General features: G+C 39.0%; 1 protein-coding gene across 5 annotated transcripts in view; it reads right to left on the reverse strand.

Moving 5' to 3' along the window:
• Positions 1 to 20,157, reverse strand: part of LOC100257953 (probable cyclic nucleotide-gated ion channel 20, chloroplastic) — a 173,716-nt gene that overhangs the window by 106,725 nt on the left and 46,834 nt on the right. For all 5 annotated transcript variants that reach the window (XM_059734164.1, XM_059734165.1, XM_010665639.3 and 2 more), the window contains one exon: positions 8,531 to 8,722. In XM_059734164.1, the coding sequence (XP_059590147.1) occupies positions 8,531 to 8,722 (192 nt within the window). The remainder of the gene's footprint in view (positions 1 to 8,530; positions 8,723 to 20,157) is intronic.

Here is a 20,157-nt window from a genome sequence, read left to right on the forward strand (position 1 = left end):
CTCTGAGACTCATCGCTACTTTTCTCCGCTGATGTCACTTTCTTTGAGGACTCACCGTTTTTCTCCACATCTGAGTCTCTTCTTGTTTCTGAAGTCTTACCATTCTCTCCCCACCTGATCCAGTGCCTTCTCGTCCACTTCAAGTTTATCATCGCCGTCATCGTGTCGCTGTTCCTCCTTCTTTGGCCGAGGTACCTGCTGACTCACTTCCTATCCCTTCGGCTTCTCGTGCCCCGGCTCTGCCTCCTTCTGCTGACTTACTCATTGCTCTTAAGAAAGTAATCGATCTACTCGTAATCCTCATCCCATTTACAATTTTTTGAGTTATCATCGATTATCTTCACCCTATTCTGCATTTGTTTCTGCTATATCTTCTGTTTCTCTTCCCAAGAGCACCTCTGAGGCTCTTTCCCATCCAGGCTGGCGACAGGCAATGGTAGATGAAATGGCTGCTTTACACTCCAATGACACTTGGGATCTTGTTGTTTTACCCTCTGGTAAATCTACAGTTGGTTGTCGTTGGGTCTACACAGTTAAGGTTAGCCTTGATGGTCAGGTTGATCGCCTTAAGGCCCGCTTAGTTGCTAAAGGCTATACTCAGGTTTATGGTTCTGATTATGGTGACACTTTCTCTTTTGTTGCCAAGATAACTTCTATTCGTCTATTGCTCTCCATGGCTGCTATGCGTTCTTGGCCTCTTTATCAGTTAGATATTAAAAATGATTTCCTTCATGGGGATCTTGTTGAGGAAGTTTATATGGAGCAACCACCTGATTTTGTTGCTCAAGGGGAGTCTGGTTTAGTGTGCAGGTTACGCCGTTCTCTATATGGCTTGAAACAATTTCCTCGAGCATGGTTTAGCCGTTTTAGTTCTGTTGTTCAGGAGTTTGGCATGTTCCGCAGTACAGCTAACCATTCCGTTTTCGATCATCATAACTCTTCGGGGCAGTGTATTTCTCTGATAGTTTATGTGGACGACATCGTCATTACAGGTAGTGATCAGAATGGTATTCAGAAACTAAAGCAACACCTTTTCACCCACTTTCAGACTAAAGACTTTGGGAAACTCAAGTATTTCTTAGGGATTGAGATAGCTCAATCCAGTTCCGGTGTGGTTCTTTCCCAAAGGAAGTATGCTTTAGACATCTTGGAAGAAACCGGTATGTTTGACTGTAAACCGGTAGACACTCCTATGGATCCAAATGTCAAACTTATACCAGGACAGGGGGAGCCTTTAGGAGATCCTAGGAGATATCGGCGACTTGTAGGTAAACTGAACTACCTCACCATTACTCGTCCAGACATTTCTTTTCCTGTAAGTGTTGTTAGTCAATTCCTACAATCACCATGTGATAGCCATTAGGATGTCGTAATCCGCATTCTTCGATATATCAAAAGCACACCAGGCTAGGGTGTGTTGTACGAGAACAGAGGTCATACCCAGGTTGTTGGTTACACAGATGCAGATTAGGTTGGCTCACCTACAGATAGATGTTCCACTTCCGGGTATTGTGTTTTTATTGGAGGTAACCTAATATCCTGAAAGAGTAAGAAACAAGATGTAGTGGCCAGATCTAGTGCTGAAGCCGAGTATCGAGCTATGGCTTTGGCAACATGTGAACTCATATGGCTGAAACATCTTCTTCGAGAGTTGAGATTTGGAAAGGATGAACAGATGAAGCTCATCTGTGACAACCAAGCCGCTTTGCATATTGCATCCAATCCAGTCTTCCATAAAAGGACCAAACACATTGAAGTTGACCGTCACTTCATTAGAGAGAATATCGCATCAGGATGTGTGGCTACTAGTTTTGTCAATTCAAATGATCAACTAGCAGATATTTTTACTAAATCTCTCAAAGGTCCTAGAATTAAATACATTTGTAATAAGTTTGGTGCATATAACATATATGCTCCAGCTTGAGGGGGAGTGTTAGATAGTGTACAGTTATTTAGGTTATTTACTTTTCTTTTCCTTTTCTTTCCTTATTGTATTGTGGGTCCCACTAACATGTATATATATACCTAAGTCCAATGTGTATTATTAACAGTTTTTCAATAACAAGAATTAGGGATTCTCCCTTTTCTCTCTTTTCACACAAGTTTCTCCAAGGCTACACACATTTTTGAGATAAAAAAAAATAAAAAATAAAAAATAAAAAATAAAAAATAAAAAATAAAAAATAAAAAATAAACCCAATTAGATAGATAGTTGATGAGAGGACTTGAACCCGGGACTTCCAGTTAACAATGCATATCATGCTCCAAAATGAAAAATCCAAAGTTTCTTCGTCTTCCGTAGAAATTGATTCATATCTTTCCCTCCCTCTCACATGATGTTAAACTAGCATTGTTTTAGTTATTTGAGAGAAAAAGGTTTCCATCTTAATAAGAAAATAATACAAAACATAAATGTAGCTTTTAAATAACATAAAAGACTAAACAAGCACTTCTTAATTAAAATCTTCCTAAAGCTTTAATAAAAACATCTTCCAACTGATCCTGAAACTTAATGTAGTGAACTTATCACTTTCTTGCTCATTACTATTTCTCCGATAAAATCATAGCTATTTAAAAACAACAAAGAAAAAACTAAAGAAAAGAAGAAAAGAATGAGTAAACAAACATGAGGACTCTGCCTATTGCTAGACACCTTATCTTTATATATTTATAAAATGCAATATAAAAATTCCTTCATATTCACAAATATATATACACATGGATATAACTTATCTGCATAGTGACCAATTCAGGAATTTAATCAAATGGGGATTAAATGGGCCCCTCTACCATATCTATACTACGTTCATACAATACAATATGAGATTAAGTTGAATTCTTGTTGAGGATTTATATTGAATTTGAATGTGTCTTACTCAAACATTGGATTGAGGCATTTTCTCTACCCCTTCTTACCCTGAAAAAGAAGGGTCAAGGATCAGACTAATGGTGTATACAATACTTGAATTCTAGATATAGATGCTACATAGTTGGTTCTCATCTTTCAGAGACTACGGGGAGTGAAATAGAACATGAAACCGTAAGTTCTAAAGTTACCCTTTAACTGATATAAGACATAAATACCTTCAATATTATACTTTAACTCCTACTCTAGTAGATAGAGCAAAGATATTTCAAACACCTAGCTTAGAACACACATTAGAGAGATTAATTTTCCTGAGGCTTTAGCAAATATATCTCCAACTTGATCTTTTCACTTGATATAAGGGTCACCATCTTCTTACTCATAACAATGTTCTAATGGCAATGTGCTTCAATATCCTTAGTTCTATAATGAAACTGGGTTTACTAGTTACATCAATGGTAGCTTGATGATCACAGCAGTGAGGCTTGTCAGGTGAGAAACAAGCTCCTGCAGAAGATTCTTGAACCATATGAGCCATAGCTCTATGTACTAGACCTTGTCACTGCATTTTGTTTTTGACTTGTCCATGTAATCAAGTTTCCACCAACAAATGCATAACACTCACTAGTAGTAGAGCTTTTATCAATAGTAGAGTTTGTCTGATTATTATCTGAAAAGCTAATAACATCCAACTTTAGATGTTTTAATCTACAGAAAATCTAAACCTATTGCACCTTTTAAGTACCTCAAGATTCTGCACCTAGCCTGCTGATGAATCCACTTAGGATTCATAAATTGACTTATAGCACTCACAAAGAAACAGAAATCAGGCCTGATATTGTCAATAAATTAGTTTTGCACCAAATCACCTTCAAGTTTGACATTATTTCTGAAGGAATTCCTGCAGGTTTAGAGCTTAACATACAGGTTTCAGTGAGTAAATAATGTATATACTTCCTCCAAGGAAAATCAATATCATCTTTCCACGAGCAACTTCAATCAGAGAAACACCACAAAAGTAAAAGATCCTTAGTTTGAAATTTTCCTTGTAATACTATTTTAGCTGCTCAATATGTGCACAGTCAATTCCAGAATACACTGTCATCCACATAGACAGGAAGAACTATAGTATTAGCTTTTCTCTTCAATAGAATGACAACTCTAAGATACAAAGGATTAGAAAATTTTTCAACTTATCAAACCAGGGGGCATAAATTGCCTTTTTTTAAGTTTGTAAACCCTGACAGAAGCCTACCCCAAAGCAACAACCCAGTTGGCTATTTCATATACATTTATTCAAATCTTCATACAAGAATGCATTTTTCACATCCAGCTGATATAGTTTCCTACCAAATTTACATGAGCCCTACAGGAGAGTCTTGGGGTGTTGAAGGATTAGATTGGTCCCCTATTTCGGAAGAGAGCGTGTTAAGGTTGGATTCCCCTTTCACTGAAGAAGAGATTTCTAAGGCCATTTTTCAGCTGGATAGGGACAAGGCTTCGGGGCCTGGGCCTAATGGTTTTACTATTGCAGTATTCCAAAACTGTTGGGATGTGTTTAAGGAGGATTTGGTGAGAGTGTTCGCAGAATTTCATAGGAGTGGAATTATCAATCAAAGCACTAATGCCTCTTTCATTGTTCTATTACCCAAAAAGAGTTTGACAAAGAAAATATCAGATTTTAGACCCATTAGTTTGATCACTAGTCTCTACAAGATAGTAGCCAAAGTGCTCTCAGGGCGTCTAAGAGGGGTTCTACATGAGACCATCCACTATACTCAAGGCACTTTTGTTCAAGAGAGACAAATATTGGATGCGTTTCTCATAGCGAATGAGATAGTAGACGAGAGAAGACGATCAGGGGAGGAAGGCGTCATCTTCAAAATAGACTTTGAAGAGGAATACGATCACGTGAAGTGGGATTTTTTGGATCATGTGTTAGAGAAGAAGGGGTTCAGTCCTAGATGGAGTAAATGGATGAGTAGATGTTTATCCTCGGTATCTTATGCAATCTTGGTGAATGGTAGCGCTAAAGGGTGGGTTAAGGCATCGAGAGGTTTAAGATAAGGCGACCCTTTATCCCCTTTTTTGTTTACTTTAGTCGCAGATGTACTGAGTAGGATGCTTATGAGAGCAGAGGAAAGAAATATGTTGGAGGGTTTCAGAGTGGGTACAAACAGAACTAGGGTGTCCCATTTGCAATTTGCTAATGATACCATCTTCTTTTCTAACACAAGGGAGGAAGAGCTGCAGACTCTCAAGAGTCTTTTGTTAGTGTTTGGGCACATTTCTGGGCTCAAGGTCAACCTTGACAAGAGCAGTATTTATGGCATCAATCTTGATCAGGCTCATCTTTCAAGATTTGGCTGTGATGCTTGATTGCAAGGCGTCCGGATGGCCTATACTCTATCTAAGTCTTCCTTTGGGTGGGAACCCTAAGGCGTGTGCCTTTTGGGATCCAGTGATTGAGAGAATCTCAAGTAGATTAAATGGGTGGCAAAAGGCCTACTTATCCTTCGGGGGGAGGATAACTCTTATCCAATCTTGCCTTACCCATATGCCATGTTACTTCCTTTCCTTATTTAAGCTACCCGCTTCAGTGGCTGCAAAAATCGAGAGGTTGCAAAGGGATTTGTTATGGTCAGGGATTGGGGAAGGCAAAAGAGATCATTTAGTGAGGTGGGATGTTGTGTGCAAACCGAAGGCAATAGGGGGTTTGGGTTTTGGGAATATTTCTTTGAGGAATCTCGCTCTTCTAGGGTAAATGGTTATGGAGGTATCCTAGAGAGGGTTCAGCTCTTTGGCATCAGGTCATTTTAAGCATTTATGGTTCACACTCCACTAGTTGGGATGCTAACACTTTAATCAGATGGTCACATCGCTGTCCTTGGAAGGCTATTGCACAAGTCTTTCAGGAGTTTTCCTTGTTTACTCGGTATGTGGTAGGAAACGGGGAAATAATTCGTTTCTGAGAAGATTTGTGGTGAGGGGACCAACCTTTGGGAACCCAATATCCAAGACTATTTAGAGTAGTCGTGGATAAAAACATTCCTATTTCTTCAATTCTCGGTCCTACTCGTCCTTTCTCTTGGAATTTAAATTTCCACCGTAACCTGTCAAATTCTGAGATAGAGGACTTAGAAGGCCTCATGCGGTCACTTGATGCATTGCATCTATCTCCTTCGGTCCTAGATGCCAGATTCTGGCCATTATCCCCTTCAGGGCTTTTTTCAGTCAAATCCTTCTTTCTAGCATTATCTCAATTTTCTAGATCTCCTCAGGACTTCCCTTCAAAGTTCGTTTGGAATTCTCAAGTTCCTTTCAAAGTGAAGTCCTTTGTTTGGTTAGTGGTACACAAGAAGGTGAATACTAATGACATGCTACAAGTGAGAAGACCTTACAAAGCCCTTAGTCCTGATATTTGTATTCTGTGCATGAAGCTTGGGGAATCAGCAGATCATCTTTTTCTTCATTGTTCCTTGACGATTGGATTATGGCACAGGTTATTTCAATTACTAAGATGGATTGGGTTCTGAGGAGCATATCTGACATGATGTCCATCAAATTTAAAGGTTTTGGTACTTCTAAGAGGGGGATAGTTTTGTGGCAAGCTGCGAGCATTGCTCTAATTCGGGTTGTATGGTGGGAAAGGAACGCGAGGATTTTCGAGGATAAAGCAAGGAATTTAGAGTTTCTTTGGGACTCTATTGTTTTCCTTGCTTCTCTGTGGGCTTTCTGTTCCAAGGCATTTAAGGGGACTCCCCTTAATGTGATTCAACTTGATTGGTTAGCAGTGTGTACTCCATAAGGATTGGTCCTTTATAGAGAGTTCGTTTGTTTTCTGTGTATTTTCCTGTATTTTAGTTGTCTTTGGCGGGAGGATTTCTCATCCTTCTTATTGTACTTCTTTTTCTATCAATATATCTTTGTGTCGTTTCCAATCAAAAAAAAAATCTACCCCATATTGAATATGTCCTTTGCCACTAATTTAGCCTCAAGTCTTTCAATGGTTCCATCAAGATGGTACTGTATAACATAGACCCCACCAGGAACTAAAAGTGTTTTTAGCTTGTAGCAAATCAATGAGCTCTCACATACCTCCACTGATGAGGACACTCATCTGTTCTTTCATAGCTTACTTGCAGCCAGGGTGAAGAGAGCTTCTTGATAAGTTTCAGGGATAGAGACAAAATAAAGCTAGAGTGAAGGATTTCAATGAAGAAGAGAATCTTTAACCTCCACATATTTCAAGATTAAGGTTACAAACAAAATTTAGCAACCTAAAACACTTCCCTTTTCCTTTTCTAAATATCAATACCAACAAACAACGGTTGATCCACACTCAATTCTTCCCACAACCCTTTAAGGGATGCACGATGTTCACTTAGAGGTTTCCTGGTCTGCTTCACACTAAAAATATCCTTATGCAACCGATAGATTCTAGAAATAATTTTTTCATTGGAGAATGCCTCTCTAATTGTTTCCCACATCTCCTTTACGGTTTAAAAACATTAAGTTAGAACTAATATATGGATCCATATTATTCCACAACCATATTATTGTCATGAAGTCATCCTCTTGCCACTCATCAAAACTCATAGATTATGGAGATGAGAATCTTCAACGAGATGCTTTCGTTTCCCCTTTTCCCTAACTTACATCTTCATGGCTTTAGCCCACAGCAAATAAGTAGGTCCTTTTAGTTTCACAAGAGCAACATGAATTCCAACACCATCTCCAGATTTCTCATCACTTCTAAACACTTTTAATTATTAAAGGAAGAAAACAAGAACTATTGAAGCAAACAGATGTTAAGCAACTTCAACATTGATAAAAACTTGTCCCGTACTTGCATAACACAGCACAACCACTGATACATCTGAAAACACATCTCACATACCAGCAATCATGGAGAAGGATTGTTGTACTACAGATGTAGGGATGCTACTTGCATCACACAGGCACAAGGAGTGACTTAATACTTGGACCACAAACTTCATAGCATGGGTATTGTAGCATGGGAAGAAGAAAATGCAGCTATCCACCATTAGAACTTCAGCATATTATCTTAATGCTAAGCATAAGTTTCCTTGTAATTATACTTCCATGTTAACATTCTCTGTATTCCAGAAATCTTGAAGGATGGAGCAGTTTGAACTTAGTTAAACTTCAGAATATATTAGAAGAGGACTTAAAGCAATCAGAACTTATTAACATTTTTCTCCTCTGGTTTTCCATTGGTTCAAGTTGTACAGGACATGAGGCTTTTGATAGTTGTTTGATAGTTGCTACTTAACAGATAGGGTAACAGTTCTTCCACTTTTCCCTATTCTCCTATCCTTAAAGAGGAAGCCACTCGCTCCCTACGCATTTCATCCTTCATCTTCCTTTGAACTTTCAATAACTTTCTTTATTTTCCAAGAAAAGAAAGCAAATTTGAGCACACTTTTGGAAGCACGGATGTTATTAAGGACTTCTAAGATATCATGCGTTATGTACTTTCCAATTTCAATAATTGAAGAATAACAATCCCAATACTAGCAAAAATATAAACCTTGTCAAAGCCATTTTTAACATTTAAAGTTCAATTCAAGTGCAGTGCCCCTAATCCTTAAAAGCCAATCCACATAATACTTCCATATCAAGAAAGAAGCAAAACCATACCTGTTGCACAGACAGCAAGAGGAAAAATAAAGGGTCTACAAAAATTGCCAACAAGCAAGAAATGACAAAAAATCTATTCCATTGTTGAACAACTTTAGTATGAGGGTTCATGATTCCAGGAACATATGATTGTAGAGAAGAAAAAAATCTCCTTGCCCATCCTCTAGCATCTCCATAGAAAGCATTATGAAACTGTAGACAAACATAATAATTCAGAACGCATGAGTATGCTTTATCAAGATATGTCAAAGTTAATCTATCAAAATATAAAAGTAAATCTTCTCATACTTGAAATGTTCATACTTATCCCCTCTATTCTAGCATCTTTCATGCATTAAAATAACTCCATTTTACTAGTACAAAGGAAAAAACATTTTTTAATAAGAAACTATGGTTGTATTGAATTTAATAAAAATAAGAACTTGTACAAAAGAACAAAGGATGAGGGGGGTTTGTTTTCTTTTTGGCAGTTTGGGGGGTGGGGTGGCAGGTGGTGGGGGAGACAAAGCTCCTTTCTTGACCAGCCTATTAGCTCTTTCTTATTAGCCAATCTAGGCTTCCACAAGAAAAAGCAACCCAGCCCACTACCATTGTCCACAATCCTCTGCATCCAATAGTCATATCTCCAACATCCTATGTTACCATTAACAACTCAAACAAATTGTCATTAGATTCCCCTCCACTAGTAAATTGGTGACAATAAACTCTCTTGTAACTTTGAGATCATCAAGAAAATCCATTGAAATTAAACTTAAAATACAAATTGACAAACCATGCAACTTGTATGTTTGCATTCTCCTAATTGGAATGCAGACTAGATTTCAATCTCATAAAATGATGCTAAAGGGAATGTTCAAGAACTTTTTGCTAACTAACCATTGGTTGGAAAAACCAATTCATTCTTTGATTTAAAAATAGTTCACATATGTATAATAGTGTCTAAGAGTATAACACACGATTTACAGCTGTTTTAATCACTGATTTACAACCATCCTAGTCAATTGTTGATTGTTACAATTATCCTAATTTTTACATTGACTGAACAACTCTACCAGCTTATATACACCAACTATAGCTCCTTTAGAACTAATTGGGACATAAGATTAGGGGATTCTATTGATTTCCTACACTCCCCTCAAGTTGGTTCGAAGATATTCTTCATTTCTGGCTTGCACGGCACCAAGTTGAAGCTTGGATTAGACACTCCTTTGGTGAATATATCAACCAACTGCAGTTTAGATGAAACAAAAGGAGTGCAAAAGAAACCGTTATCAATCTTTTCTTTGATGAAGTGTCTATCCATTTCAACATGTTTAGTTTAGTTGTGTTGAACTAGATTATGTAAGATGCTTATGGCCACCTTATTGTCGTAATATAGCCTCATAGGCTCTTCAACATCTACTTGTAATTCCTTTAATAGAGTTTTGATCCACATAAGTCACAAATACCTAGGGTCATAGCTTAGTAATTAGCCTCAGCACGATCTAGCAACTATCGGTTATTTTTTACTCCTCTAAGTCACCAAGTTGCCCCCTAGAAAGGTGCAATACTCCTAACTAGATCTCCTATATATTATAGATCCGGCATTAGTGTAAGCTCTACTTGCATGTAACTATTTTTAGAGAATAACAATCCCATGCTTGAAGTAGCTTTTAGATATCTCAATATCCTCATTATAGCTGCTGGCAAATTCTAAATAATTTTGTATTTATTTATTTCCTTTTCTTTCTTTGGTAAAATATGATTTATGTGAGAGATTATAGGATAATAGATGGTAGGTGAAAAAGATCCCTGATTTATTGGAGAGATTTTAGGAGAATCTCATCCCCGATTGTGTATAAATAGGATGTACATATTATATTCTAAAACAAATTTAAGGAGAGCAGAATTTGTTTCAAATTTATTTCATGGTATCAGAGTTAGAGCTCTCTTTTGCACCTTAAGTCTTTTCTATTCTTAGCCTTAATTGCTGAGAATTTTGCTACACTTGTACAGCCTTATCATTGCTAGCATCAGTAATTGTTCATGCCCATCTCCTTCCTCTGAACTTTTTGGTCTACATAGCCTCATAAAATTTTCCCCTCTCAGATTTACAAAAATTATTTCTAATTTGCACCAATATGTGCGACAGATCAGAAATCATCCATATCTCCAAACTTTGCTCCCAACCTGACTAGCAATAGCCCTTATACAGAATATCAAAATTTGCAAAATCCATTCAAACTCAATGGCTACAATTAGTTGATGTGGTCTCAATTGTTGCAAACATTTTTTAAAGGAAAAGGAAAACTGAGTCTTCTAATTGGACCTGTTCCAAGTGGAGACAATCCAATGTTCATTACATGGGATGAAGATGACTCAATGATTATGCCATGGTTGTGGAATTCAATGCAACTAGAGATCAGTGGGATGTGCATGTTCTTGACTATAGCTAGAGATATTTAGGAGACTATTCGACAAGCATACTCTAAAGTGAGGGATGTTGTCCACATCTACGAAATAAAGACTAAGATTAGTGCTACCAAGCAAGGTACTTCTTCTGTTATCAAATATTATAATATCATGAAAAGCTTGTAGATGGAATTAGATTACTATCAGAATATTAAGATGAAGTGCAACAAAGATACGACCATGATGCTCAAATTTGTTAAAAGGGAAAGGATATTTGATTTCTTGACGGGTCTTAATGTGGAATATGATAAAGTCAAGGTTCAAGTCCTTGGAAAGGAAGATCTCCCTCCCCTAAATGAAGTCTTCTCCATTATAAGAGCAGAGGAAGGAAGGAGGAGTGTTATGCTTGACACTCCAACAACAGAAGGTTCAGCTCTTGTCACTATGAAGCCAAACTCCACGCTGCCAAACAACAATTATGGAGGAAGTGAAGTGTTCAGATCACCAGTCAACAAAGATGCCTTGTGGTATGTCTAATGTAAAAAACCGAGGCATACCAAAGAGACTTGTTGGAAACCCCATGGAAAGCCACAATCATTTAGTAGAAGAAATGGAAATCAATATGCACAATCTGGACAGCGGAATGGTTAAGCCCATATTACCCAATCTGAAGAGAATTCCCAACCAGAAATCTCAGCCTCTAATGATTCAAATGATGGTAGATTGAATAAAGAAGAGATTGAGAGACTCCGTAGCCTTTTAACTTCAATGGATAACTCTATTGCTTCATGCTCTCTCGCCTAAGCAGGTAAGTATCCCATTTCTCATGTTCTTGGTGTTTCAAAGTACTATTTTCCAAGTACTTTGGTCCTTGACTCAGATGCTACTGACTATATGACCTTTTCTTCATACCGTTTTTCTTCTTATAATCCATGTTCTGGGGATTAAAAAAATACACATAAAGTTGTTGATGGCACACTAGCAACTATGGCCGCCCAAGGGAAAATTGCTTTGACTTCAGATCTCACGTTAAAATCCGTGTTATATGTTCCAAAACTTTCAGCTAACCTCTTGTCAATACATCAAATTACTAAAGATTTGAATTGTACAATCACCTTTTTCCCATCTCATTGTGTGATCCAAGACCAAGCCATGGGGAGGACAATTGGGCATGTTAAGGAACAAGAGGGTTTGTATCTACTTGGATCCAGTTTTGGCAATGGTGATCGTATGCCACTCTCTCATTTTCCAGAAAAATTCTCATTGATCAAAACCCAAATATGATTGCATCACCTTCGTTTAGGACATCCATATTTTTCTTTGCTGAAAAAAAAAAATGTTTCCTTTATTATTCAATAAATAGGATGTTAACAGTTTTCATTATGAGGTTTGTTAATTAGCTGAACATCATCGTGTTCTGTTTCCTTTAAGTAATACCAAATCAACATTCCCTTTCTTATTAATTTATACTAATGTTTGAGGTTCCTCTCAAATCCCGAGTCTTTCTAGAGAAATGTGGTGTATGTCGTTTATCGATGATTGTACTAGGGTGAATTGGTTATACCTCATGAAAAACAAATCAAACATTAGTTTTGTGTTTTCCATCCTTCACAAAATGGTTAGCACACAGTTCGGAGTTAAAATAAAAGTCATTAGATCTAATAATAGGAAAGAGTATTTTAATCAAGTGTTATCTCCTTTTCTTGGAAAAGATGGGATTATACACCAATCTTCATGCACCAAATTCCCTACAACAAAATGGTGTGGCTACTAGGATTAAGAAGAAACTAGACAAAGAATTCGAGAAAAAAAAATTGAATTCTTGGTTGAAACTAGCTTAAGGAGATGACTTTGAAAAGATAGAAAGACTTAAGAGAAACTAGCTAAAGAATTTGAGATAAAAGACATGGGAAGACTCAAGTATTTTTTGGGGATTGAAGTGGCTCATTCAAGGAAGGGTATTTTTATCTCTCAGCAGAAGTACATTTTGGATCTTCTTAAGGAAACAGGCATGCTTGGTTGTAAGCCTACTGACACCCCTATTAAATAAAATCATACGCTAGGGGAAGCTTGAGAAAATGTAGCAGTAGAATGTCGAATGTATCAACGTCTAGTTGGAAAGTTAATCTACTTATCATACACTAGGCCAAATATAGCCTATGTTGTCAGCGTTATAAGCAAATTCATGCATTCTCCTAGGGAAGTTCGTACATTTTGGATCTTCTTAAGGAAACTGGCATGCTTGGTTCTAAGGCTATTGACACCCCTATTGAAAAAAATCATAAGCTAGGGGAAGCTCGAGAAAATGCAATAGTAGAATGTCGAATGTATCAATGTCTAGTTGGAAAGTTAATCTACTTATCATACACCAAGCCAAATATAGTCGATGATGTCAGTGTTATAAGTCAATTCATGCATTCTCCCAGTGAAGTTCATCTAGAGGCGATATACAAGATTCTATGTTACTTAAAGTCTACTCCAAGAAAGGGAATTTTCTTTAAGAAAAATGAAGAGTTAAGCCTAAAGGCGTACACCAATGCAAATTGGGCAAGATCAGTGGTAGATCAACGTTCTACCTTTGGTTACTGAACATTCTTAGGTGGCAACTTAGTGACATGCAAAAGTAAGAAGCAATTTGTGGTAGCTCAATCAAGTGCAAAAGTAGAGTTCAGAGCTATGGCACATGAAATTTATGAATTATTATGAATAAAAAAATGTCCTTGATAATCTAGGAATCAAGTGGGAAATGACAATCAAGTTATATTGTGACAACAAATCAGCAATCAATATTGCTCACAATCTAATACAACATGATCAAACGAAACATGTAGAAGTAGATCAACACTTCATCAAGGAGAAACTCAATAGTGTTTTCATATGCACACCCTATGTTTCAACAAAAGGGTAACTTGCAGATGTGTTGACCAAAGGATTGACCAGTCACCAATTTCAAATAATTACATGCAAGCTGAGAATGGACAACATCTGTTCTCCAGCTTAAGGAGAGTGCTAGCAAATTCTAAATAATTTTGTATTTATTTCTTTCCTTTTCTTTCTTTGGTAAAGTATGATTTATGTGAAAGATTATAGGATAATAGATAGTAGGTGAATAAGATCTCTGATTTATGGGAGAAATTTTAAGGGAATCCAGTCCCCAATTGTGTATAAATAAGATGTATGTATTTGTAGAGAATCGGTCAAGAATCTTTTTTCCTTAATTAGAGTTTTGGTTATAATTGTATATTAGCTGGCTGATTTGATTTTTAGTCAGGATATTATAGGAAATTAGGTGTATTAGCTGTAGATATACATTAGTCCTCATAGTCTAGCTGGTAGTCTCAATTTCCCTTTTTTATTCTTAACAATACTGTGTATATATTCAGCCCTGTCTACCAATTTTAATATATGAAAATTTGGAAATCTTTTCCTAAGAAAACCACATGGTATCAGAGCCAAATATTTGGCCAAAGAGTGAGCGATATCGTCATCTTCCTGAAAGAGAGATGGCAGAGAAAGGATCTGAGGTAGGAGAGAAGCTGGTGACCAGTTCCAATCCCTCTTCGACTGAAAACCCAACAATTCAGATAACAGCCCTTAAACTGAACGGAGAAAATTTTCTCCAATGGGCATAATCAGTAAGATTCTTCATAAGTGGTAGAGGCAAGATGGGGTATTTGGATGACACACACAAGCCTGTTTTGCCCGAAAAAGCTGGGTATCAAACCTGGTTTGTTGAAAACTCAATGGTGATGGCTGGGTTGATCAATTCTATGGAGCCAGAAATCAGCCAAGGGTATATACTTTACAACACAACAAAGGATATTTGGGATGCAGCTAATCTAATGTACTCAAATCTGGGAAACGACTCCAAACTCTATGAGTTGAGTGAGAAGGCAAGGACAATTCAGCAAGGAGACTTGTTGGTAATGGCCTATTTCAATTCTTTAAATATTCTGTATCAAGAAATTGATTTGTACCAGGATATTGTGTGGAAAAACCTGGAGGATCATGCCACTTATCTAAAGTTGATTGAAAAGGAAAGAGTCTTTAAATTTCTTTCTGGTTTGAGATATGAATTTGATCAAGAAAGGGGCAGGATTTTGAGTAGCTCGCCCATTCCATCTCTTCGGGAGGTTTTCAACTTGATAAGGAGAGAAGAGAGTCGCATAGGCTTTATGATGAGTGGACTGAAATCAACAACAGCTGAAACATCTGCATTATCAACAGCAAATCAGCCAACTGCAGGAAACAAAAATATTGGAGCAAATTCGGTCTACGTTGCAGGGAAAAATGCGGGGAAGAAGGATGACAAAGATAGTCTATGGTGCGACCATTGCCAAAAACCACGACACACGAGATAGCTGCCTGAAAATTCATGGGAGACCAGCGAATTTACCCCAAAACTTTGGAAAAGGTCGTGGATGGAATAATGGTGGTGGAGGACGAGGCTGGAACCCAGCATCAGGTGGGGGCCGCGGCTTCCAAGCAGTAGCAGATTTTTCAAAACAACCCAAGCAAGGAGATACTGGAGTTCCAAAGCCTACCAAGGAGCAACTTGAGCAATTCTATAAGTTTATATTCCAAAATTCCCAAAATCTTACCTCTGCAAATTTGGCCCAGTCAGGTAATTTTAGTACAGCCCTTTCTACTAAGTACTTGAAATCTGACTCCTGGATCTTGGATTCAGGAGCAACCGATCATATGACTGGGAATTCAAGTCTGTTTTGTTCTTAACACTCCTTGTAATGGGACTCAAATGGTAAAAATTGCTGATGGTTCCTTAACTAAAGTAAAAGGAATAGGCATTGTTCAAATTTCTGAGAGCTTGAGTCTTCAATCTGTATCACATGTGCCTAACTTGTCTTGCAATTTGTATCACATGTGCTTAACTTGTCTTGCAATCTTGTTTCCATTAGCAAACTTACCAAAGACTTGAACTGCATTGCTAATTTTCACCCAAACCATTGTGTTTTTCAGGATCAGTGTACGGGGAAGAAGATTGGCAGTGCTAAGGAGGTTGATCGACTATTTCTCTTAGAAGAAAAAATGCAAGGTGATGAAATAAAAAAAGTGTATCAAGCTGAAAGTAGTATAGCAGAGAATAAAGAAGTCTGGTTGTGGCATTGTAGACTAGGACACCCTTGTTTCTCTTATCTAAAATTGTTGTTTCCTAGTTTATTCAAGAATAAAGAATTCTCAATTTAAATGTGAGAATTATGAGTACGCCAAACACCATAAGGCTTCTTTTCCCATTCAAATTTTGTCCTTTCATGTTAATTCATAGCAATATTTGGGGACCCTCTCATGTTAAAACTAATACCGAAGTTCATTGGTTCATAACATTCATTGATGATCACACAAGACTATGTTGGGTATATTTGTTGAAAGAAAAGTCTGAAGCTGCTGGTGTGTTTAAACAATTTCACAAGATGATCTTAAATCAATTTAAAACCAGTATTAAGATCCTTCGCACAGATAATGGGAGAGAGTATTACTCAAATATTCTAGGAGAGTATCTACAAAAAGAAGGAATCATTCATCATTCATCATGTATTGACACTCCACAACAAAATGGAGTGTCAGAAAGAAAAATCGTCACCTTCTTGAAGTTGCCCGTGCCATGATGTTCCAAATGAACATTCCAAAATTGTTCTAGGGAGGAGCTGTTTTGACAGCATCATATTTGATCAATAGAATGTCAACTCGTGTCCTAAAATATGAAACTCCCATAAATACCCTAAAACAATGTTTTCCAGCCTCTCATCATTTGTTTTCATCCCTAACTCCTAAGGTTTTTGGTTGCACAGTTTTGTCTATATCCATGGCCACAATCGTAGCAAGTTTGATCCTAGGGCAAATATATGCATTTTCCTTGGATATCACCCAACCCATAAAAGGCTATAAATGTTATCACCCACAATCACAAAAGTATTTTACGTCTATGGATGTATCTTTCTGTTGAAATTTGGCATTCAAAGTTAGGATTTTAATTTAGGAAATTATTTTAGGAATAAAAAAGGAGAGATCATTTAGGATATTTCCTTAGGATTCAGTTTCCTATTTTTAGGAGAGAATCAAGATAGATTGATATTTTCTTATTCAGTCATTTGTGTATATATATGTGTATGGTGTGTACTGAATTATTATCAATAAAAAGGAATTCAGAAATTCTTCATGGTATCAGAGCCAGTTTTCTGAAACCCTAATCCCTTCTGGCCGCCTCTTATTCAGACCATCATTCATTTCGGCCATCTCTCTCTCTGGCCATCTCTCATTCTGGCCATCAGTCCCTGTTCTTAGAGCCAAGGGAGAAAACCTAATTCTTTCCAGTTTCCCCGTGTCATCAATTCCGGGAAACGACTTTCCGGTCGGTCAAATCGTCGTAAAAAAAATTCACCGCCGGCGACTTTTCCGGCAAACTTTTCCGGCGACGTCTTTTTCCCCCACCGCAAGGAGTGCCTGGAGGAGATCTTCAATTTTTCCCAAAGCACCGGAGCCAGAAAACCACCCACGCGCCGGCCACGCGCGTTTTTCCGGCCGGCAACTGCATCTCACGCGCCGGCGCATGAGGGCGCGTGAGCCACTTTCTGGCGACGCGCTTCCTCCTCCAACCTCGCCTGACACCGACTAGCCACCCTTCATACCTGTTTCTACCATCCGAGCCCTGCACGTGCCTCTTTTGGGGTTCTTTTGCCTCCGCGGGCCCTCCGAATAGTTTTTTCGGCGTCCTCCGGCTATTTTTTCTCAACCCCAACCCCTGCACGTGCCTTGGGAAGTGTTCTTCTACCTTTCCAGTGGTGCCACGGTTGTTTTTCTTTTCCATTAGGCCGGTATCTCTGGTTTCGGCTGTCTTCCTCATTTCCATGACAGAATATGGAATGGCATCATCACAAGTATCCAGCGTCACGGCACCAGAATCAGGGGGCAGTTCTGAAATTCCAAACCTTGGTGGCAGTGATTCCTCTCCTATTCTCATCACAGGACACAAATTAAATGGCCATAACTATTTACAGTGGTCACAATCTGTGTTGTTGTTCATTTGCGGTAAAGGAAAGGATGAGTACCTCACTAGAGAAGCAGCCATGCCAGAAACTACAGAACCGGGTTTCAGGAAGTAGAAGATTGAAAACAGCAGGATCATGTCATGGCTTATCAATAAAAGATGATTCGAAATCAGTCGGTTGTAGTGGAGAGAAAGATTTTCCAGGTGAAGTCTGAAGATTACAATGGAGGAAAATGGCTTTCAATAACAGAGAGAAGCCGAGGTTTTGTGGTTTCTTTAGATTTTGGAGAGGAGGAGACGGGTTGGCTAGTGGAGCAGTTAGAGAAAGCTGTGGAGTTGGAGGATTCGAGGGGTTACATTCGAAAAATGAGGGGCAAGACCAGGACTCATATGATGGAGATATGTTTTAATAGAAGAGGGTGTTATATGAAAATTACAGAATACAGTGCAAAGAGAAAACCTTTGGTCTTAGTTGTTCCAAGAGGTGTTAATGGCTGTGGGTGGGAAAACCTCAGGAAGGTGATTGCTTCAGTCCAAGAGATCTCTGTTCAAGTTGGGAGAGAATCGCAGGAGACGCAAAACAAGCTTCAAGAGAGCAAAGGAATGTACAGAGGTGAGAGGACCTACGCTGAGGTGGTTGCAGAGAAAGGAACAAGGAATGGTGCAGGGATGCCAGTTGGAAAATGGGCAAGAGCGGTGGTTTGTGAAGGCAAAGGAGAAATACGAGACTGGTGTGAGGTTGGAAAAGCTATAGCGAGAAGGGTGGGGATGAAAGGAATGGTATCTGTAACACCCATTTCTGCTTACAAAGGGTGTTTTTTTGTGGAAAATGCAAGGAAAGCTCAGTGGTTTCAAGAAAGAGGTAGTTTCACAGTGAGAGGAGAGGTTTTTGCTCTGAGGAGATGGTCGCCAGAAGAGAACTCAGTGGTTAGGGGAAAATTTAGACGGGGGTGGCTGGAACTAAGAGGTCTCCCTTTCCACCTGTGGGATGAGGTGCAGTTGACTCACGTTTTGCAGCAGTGGGGGAGGGTAACGAAGGTGGCAAGAAACTCCTTGAAGTTTGTTGATTTGTCGAAAGTAACATTGCGGGTGGAAATGCTTCCAAAGGTCGTGCTTCCAGCGCTATTAGAGGTAGAAGATGGAGATCGGACATACACGGTTGCAGTTACAGTCACCGGAGAAGATGACGGAGAAGACGACGGAGGAGACTCTATAAAGCCTGAGTCGAGTCGTAGCAAGGACGAGCTGAGGTCAGCCGGGGGTTGCGTCTTGCAGAAGCCACAGATGGTTGAGGGGCTACGAGCTATTGACAGGACTAGTGACTGCCAAAGATGGATGCCCCGTCATCGTCTCCATTTTAGCTCTTCAGATTCAAAATCGGCTAAGGGGGAGAAAGGAAAGGGAAGATGGGTGTTGGGCCCAATGGCGGGAAGTAATTTCGGGCCAACACCAGACGTCCTTGAAGCCCATTCTGTTTAGGCCCAAGTTGGGGCGAAGGATTTTGGGCCAATAGCGGGTCCAGCCCATAAAGGATCTTCAAATGGTGGCCCAGTTGTTTCTTCGTCTTCAAAGCTCCAAAGACCAGGGCTCTCTGCAAAGAATAAAGCGTCGGAAGGTCTTCCTCAAGTGTCGTCAAAGACGAAGGGGGCGCAGAGCAAGAAGTGGGCCGCCGAGATTTGACGAGGCGTTTTCTTCCCCGAAGCGTAGCTTTGAAGGAGGTGGCTCACTGGAGACAAATCGAGACATTTCTCGAGGCAAATCTCACTCCAGAAAGAGCGATTTCTCCACTGGTTTGGAAACATCCAAAGTTTCCACCGGCGAGACAGAGGGAGAAGAGGGGATTTTGCAATGCAAATTGATCAATGAGGTGCGTAATCCTATCTCAGCTGTTTCTGAGCGAGATCTTCCTCTGTCTGGGGCTTTTGAGCCAAATCCTATTCCCGAAACCTCGGTTTCTTTGTTTCATCCTTTTTGTGTTCACTCTTCTTCTTCGTATCCGTTGGAGTCAAGCCACGCTTTTCAGCGTGGGTCTGTTTCTATCTCTCCTGTGGTGTATGATAACCATCGTGGTGGTGCGTCCTGTTCGAACGGTGTGGTGGTACCCCTAGAAACCTCTAACCAAAAATCTAAAGACCGACCTTTCCTTAGGGAAACTCTTAGCAACCTTGAGGTGCATGGTGTCTCAGGTGAGGCTTCGTTCCCAGTGCAAGAACCTTCCACTCTCCCACTGGAA

This window comes from Vitis vinifera, chromosome 17 (genome assembly GCF_030704535.1).
Source record: "Vitis vinifera cultivar Pinot Noir 40024 chromosome 17, ASM3070453v1".
Taxonomy (NCBI): domain Eukaryota; kingdom Viridiplantae; phylum Streptophyta; class Magnoliopsida; order Vitales; family Vitaceae; genus Vitis; species Vitis vinifera.